The sequence below is a fragment of the Calidris pugnax genome, unplaced genomic scaffold (genome assembly GCF_001431845.1).
Source record: "Calidris pugnax isolate Ruff unplaced genomic scaffold, ASM143184v1 scaffold58, whole genome shotgun sequence".
Lineage (NCBI taxonomy): Eukaryota > Metazoa > Chordata > Aves > Charadriiformes > Scolopacidae > Calidris > Calidris pugnax.
This window is the reverse complement of record NW_015090868.1, coordinates 4,112,638-4,118,637: the sequence shown is the minus strand read 5'-3', so window position 1 is coordinate 4,118,637 and position 6,000 is coordinate 4,112,638. Positions and strand designations below refer to the sequence as shown.

Genomic DNA, 6,000 nt, shown 5'->3' with positions numbered 1-6,000 from the left:
CTGTTTGACAGATCTCCACATTTGTTTCTTATCTCTTGATGAGGCCAGCCCCTATTTCTAAAGAGTCACTGGAATACCTTGGTTAATGCAGAACACCTGGGCATTTTAGAAGCCTCAAAGGCTGTGGTTTATCAGAAATAATGCATTAGCATCTCTGGTCACTTGCCCATTGGCATAAACACTGGGAAGTTTCTCTTTTTGCTCAGAAAATGATAGTGATTCAAAGATGGTTAGAAATACCTGTTCTTCACCCTTGTGCAGGTAAGCTGGCCTTGTGCAAGGCCAGGCTGGATGGGGCTTTGAGCAACCTGCTCTAGTGGGAGGTGTCCCTGCCCATGGCAGGGGGGTTGGAACTGGATGATCTTTGAGGTCCCTTCCAACCCAACCCATTCTATGATTCTAAGCTGGGGAAACCAGCTCTGTAGCATTTCTTTTTGCTTGGAGAGGTCCCACATCTCGTGGACCAAGCAAGGGAAATGGATGGGATGGTTTCAGACATAAGTCTGAAAATTGCACGTCACAAAACATCTCCCCTCGTGCAAATCTGAGGATGCAGCAAAACCCCAGAATTACAGAAAGACAGACTCCCAGAGCCTGAGATAAACAGAATTCAGTGCTTCAGTCTCAGTAAGTGCAGCTTTTGTCTTTGAGATGCGGCACCCGCTGGGCCAGGGAACAAGGAAAAAAAAATGGGGGGGGAGGCGATCTCAGACAGAGCTCCCTTTATCTTTCTGGCCTTATCTTTCCCGAAAGACAGGACAGAGCGATGTAAGTGTAGCTAAGGACGCACACCGCCGCAGAGCCGCCCCCGGGCCGTGCTTTTGGTCGCCCGGGGGCGAGGGGGACGAGCCAGCGGCGGGGAGCGGGGTCCCGGCGGGGCGGTGGCGGAGCATCCCCGGCGGCGGGCAGCATGGCAGCGGCCGGGGAGGTGGAGCCAGCCGGCAGGGAAACACCGGCACCTTATCCGCTTTGAATAAATCCTCCCCTTTCCCTTCCTACCTGCGCCGGAAAAACACGAGGAAAAAAGAAAAAAAAAATTTAAAAAAAATAATTTGTTTTTTTAAAGCAGGGCTGGCAGGAGGAAATAGGAGAGAAGGCAGGTGCGTAGGGCTGCCTCTGCCGGCTGCGGGAGGTGGATGAAGAGCTGCCGCCATGGAGCACATCCGGATGCCCAAGGTGGGTCCTGGCGGGCGATGGGGAGAGGTGGCCCGGGGCCCTGGTTCTCCGCAGCATCCCTCCCCGCAGCACACATCCCTCTCCCCAGCCTCCATCCCTCCCCACAGCCTCCCTCCGTCCCCCCAGCTTCCATCCGTCGCCGCCGCCTTCCCTGCCCACCTCCCAGGGCCTGAGCTGTGCTCAGCAATCCTCTGCCTGCTTTGGAGCTGCTGTGAGGCTTTTGGGTTTCTTCTTTTAGCCGGTTTGCTGTGAAATCTGCTCAAACACATCTAGAGGTGGTCGCGTTGTTTTGCGATGGCGGCTGAGGATTTATCGGGCATTTTAATTGCTTTTTATTCAGTCCCTTTTATTAACAGAGATGCTCTCCATGAGTTGTAGGTATCCAAAATGAGAGCTGTGCTATCGGCTTTTCTGATGCCTTTAGTTTACCCCAGTCTGTCAGACCTGGTGCTGGATTTGTTTATGTTTGTATACCGACATTTAACCACTGTAATCATTCTTTTTATACATCTTTCTAAGCATGAGGCCTGTACTTGTTAACAAAATTGCCATCTTGCTCTGAAAAACAGGACAAAGTTTTGATACGCAGAAAATGTATATTAAAAATAACCCTAAACAATGAACCTAAGCAATATGTTAATTTGAAGTCGGGGTGGGATATGTTTTCACATTATTTATTTATTTGTGTACCCAAACCTTTGCAATTAAGAAGTTATTTGTTTTTGATTTGTGCCTATTTATTATTATCTAGTATGATGGCATGAATTTTAGACTAGGGACTCTTCACACTTAACGTAGATTTTTGAGCCTTTAGGTGCTAAGCTGCTGATATATTAAGAAGATTGGCATTTATAACAAGTGCCTTTTCTCTCATCTCATTTCATGATCTGTTATCTGCTCTTGTGGAAAGGAAGAATATCAGAACAGTAAGAATGTATCCTACCACAGGTAGGATGAAAGTTGTCTGAACAGATGTTTCTGACCTTTCAGCTGAAGAATGCTGAAAGCATGAATGAGGAAAATAGTGAAAACAAATTAATAAAGGTAGAAAAAAAATCTTAAATGGTTATATTTGCTGAGAATGGAAGGCCCAGGCAAGTCGCTGTTGCCAGCAATGGCAGCTGATCTGTTAGCTTTTCTACAAGCAAGTCCTTAAAAGGTTACTATTCATACGTAAATCCCATTTCTGCATCAGAGAGCTGTGAGAAGGCGCTGCACTGATGACTCAAGACACTGAAAATCTTACTCAGTGCAAGGTGATTCTGCAGTCTTGGTTCCTGGCATTTCCTTACGTTATAGCTATGCTGGAAGTGATCTCTCTAATATAATACAGCAGTTTAGAAGCCATGATTTAAAGGGACAATGTAGAAAATGTAGAAAATCTAGAACATTCATCATGAGTAGGTATTGAAATACTCCGTCTCCAGTTACTCCTAAATACACTGACAAGTCAGTGTACCTACAGTTACCCAGCAGAACTGATAGGTCTGATTTGTTTGCTCAAAAGACCTCAGCTTAAAATCAGCCACCAGAACAGTGTTGGGGGGTTTTGTTTTTACCGAATTTGGTTCTTACTGAATTTGTTTTGATAAATTTGAATTTAATATTAAGTGATTTCCAATGCCAGCAATGTGAAAATAGCTAAGGGAAAGCTATGTGAATATAGGGATATTCTCACTGTATCATGTGGTAATCTCTGGTATCACATTTCCTCACTCCATCCAGTTATGCCCTGAAAGAAATTTTATAAGCAACTGCCCTGCTCTTTAAAGGTATTACTCTCAGAATAATGACACTTTCCTTGATTTGCAAACCCAGCCAAATGGAAAACAAAGATAAATGCCATCCTTAGAAAATTTTTCTGAATATTTCTGAAATGGTGTTCCCTAAACTTTCTGGACCTTCCCTGGACCTTCTGGATAGCCAAGTCCGTAACACACTGTTTTATGTACCGAATGCTATTGTTCTATCATTATACTATTGGTAGAATGCAGAGTGCATGATTGGTGTGTGCTTATATATATGCAGTGATGATGTTTTCACAAAGTAAATGTTATCCTACGTATGATGGCTGTAATTTGAGCACATTTAAAGAATTGCTCAGTCACTCGTTGCTAAATAGAATAATATAGAACTCCAGTAATCTTTTAAAAATTACAAATTTGTAAAACCACTCTCTGCCACTCGTGTGGATTGAGCAGCAAGATAGTTTAGGACAACTGTCAAAACCCAAAATGTGACAAACTGCTCATAACAGTCATAGAAAATGAATAGGCAATGCTAACGTGTAGAGATATGTCTGGCCATGGACAGGTTGACAGAAAAGACCTCTGAAAATGTGTTTACTTGATAGGGGCACTTCTTGCACTGTTGCTAATTGTTACTTGATTATATTTACCGCTGTTCCCTATCATTTGTCTTTGCACACTGGCAGCAGTCCTCCTGAATGCTCTTCTTATGATAAAGAACACATCAGATTTATCCCTGGTGTAACAGCTGTCCTCAATGGAGTTAGCCCAGAAATTCATTTGGCTCAGTATCTCTTGTTAACACAATACTTGGGATGGCTTGAGTTGCTTGAGTGCTTTCATTTTTGTGATGTTATGGCAAGGTATTTCCTTTCAATGATTCCTTTCTCAGGCAGAATTTAGGATACTCTGCCATTTCTCATGATAATGACAAATCTCTCTACCAGATGTATTACTTCCCAAAACAAATTTCCAGCATGTGTAGATGAGTTGTCTTTCCTTTTCTTTTCAATCTATTTTCCTTTCCCTAGTTCTTGTTCTTCATTCAAAAAGTTTTATAACACATGTCAGTTTTCCCAAAGTCTCCCATCAGGAAACCCATATCATTTACATCCCCTTTATATAGGACACATGCAAATAGGAAAATATTTGTCCCCATACTCATCTAAGCCAATGGCAAAACTGAGCCAGCACGCCTAATATTTACTCTCCAACTACATGTTCTGGGTTGCTGGATCCCCGCCTTTTTTAAGCTAAGATGGCATTTCTACCATTGCTCTCTCTGTGCCTTCTGTTGGAATAAGAGGTGCTGTTACAGTTAAGTTCTCCATTTTCAGGCTAAAACTCCTTTTGGAAAAGTTTGGGTTTACTTCAGTGATGTAGGAAGGTGGCAGCAGTCCCGAGGCAGTACCAGGAGCCACCTGGGGATGGGGGCTGGCTGTTTCCCAGATAAACTTTTATTTAGTTTGCTACTTGGGAAAGGTAGAGGAGGTGAGGCTGGCAGGGCCCTTGCCCTTTATTGGTGTTTTGAGTCATCAGCTTATGGTAGACACATCACTGCAACCTCTTCTAAGTGCCAAGTTGATTTTCTGCTTTTCAAGTATTGTGCAAAGGTGGTTTCTGTTCTTTCCTTTAAGTACACAGCCTGCAGCAGTGCACCTTACAGCTCAGCTGGTGCTTTCTGATTCCAAAACTGTTTTCTCACTTTACATCATGGTTAGGAAATGTTCAACCTATTCTGGGGCTGGTGACATTGAATGACTTCAAACATGTCATTCGACTTGACTGCTTGTACTCAAAGTGATGCATTAAAACATCTACACTAATTCTGGACACTTTTGACTCTGGTTTTGAGCATTACAGGTTGTTTTTTTTTTGTTAATAAATCTTCCCTAGTTAGAAAGCAATTTAGTTTTCTTTGAGTTCCATTTATTCTATTTTTGTGCTGTGGAACTTTGAGCACAAATGGTAAATTTAATGCAAATGAGCTTTGTAATATACGATGCTGAAAAGCATTCTGTGGTTTGGCATTCAAGACTGGAGGTGGATAAAATTAAAATAGGAACTGCAGAGGATAACTAGGTGGTGTGGGACTGGATTTAAAATCTCAGTTTGGAATTTGCTCCTAAAATACTTGTTTTGAATTAGAGTCATGAAGGAACCCGCTCATTAGTGTCAGTTTACATTTAAACAGAATCTTGTAACAGCCATTATTCTCAAAAGATTTAGTCAGAAAATGGTCAAAAGGTCAGGCAAATCATGGTTATTGTGCGTTCATGATACCCATTTAATTAAATTCCAACTCAAGGGTGGTTTTTTTCTAACCTGCCTCAGAGAATTGTGGACTTTTAAACTTCAGCTATATTTGACTGGATGTCAGAACCACAGCCTGATTACAGCATGGACCACAAACTTGATACAAATGATATTTGCAGTTTATGTCCCATAGATCATGTTTTCATAGCTAACCTGACTGCCATCCAGTTAGGGATTGCTCATCTCAGTCTCGGTTTTTTCATCATCTTTATCATTTAAGCCACTCAATATGTCTTTTTGGGATTGGAGAAGATCCAGAGCTGTCTTTTATTTGGGTGGGTTTCAGGATAATTTCATTATTAGTAAAATTAAACTAACTCCTGCTATAAAGACATATTGCAGTGTAATTTCAGTGAATCACAGAACCAGAATTGCTCTTCAGCTCTTGGATTTCCTCCTCCCCCAGATCATGGGTTTAGCTTGGCTCATTCTCACTGTATATATGTGAATACCAGACTTTGTCTTGTTGTATTGGAAGATTTTGGCTGCTTTTTAATTCCCTGAGCAGTATTTCCCTTTTTTTTTGTTCACTGATCTGAATGTTTTATTTCTTTTTTCCAGGCTTGTCAGGTTGTAGTGTTGCTACTTTCCTTCTTTTGGAGTGTTTGTGTTGGACTCCACCCTCTTTCCATTCTTCAGCTCTCATAATTTCATTTTTCGTTACCAGGAACTTTTCAATTAAATAATTTTAAATTGACATGTTCCTATTTACCAGACCAAAATGAGTCACAGAAGGCTATTGTTGTTGCTGAAGTTCTGT

The 6,000-nt window shown here is 41.9% G+C and overlaps 1 protein-coding gene across 1 annotated transcript in view; it reads left to right on the top strand.

Annotated features, from left to right (window-relative positions):
• The first annotated feature begins 930 nt into the window (after positions 1–930).
• The window catches only part of MTMR7 (myotubularin related protein 7), a 49,008-nt gene continuing 43,938 nt past the window's right edge, over positions 931–6,000 (top strand). Inside the window, exon 1 of the mRNA XM_014945643.1 lies at positions 931–1,176. Within this exon, the coding sequence (XP_014801129.1) occupies positions 1,153–1,176 (24 nt within the window). The 5' untranslated portion in view covers positions 931–1,152. The remainder of the gene's footprint in view (positions 1,177–6,000) is intronic.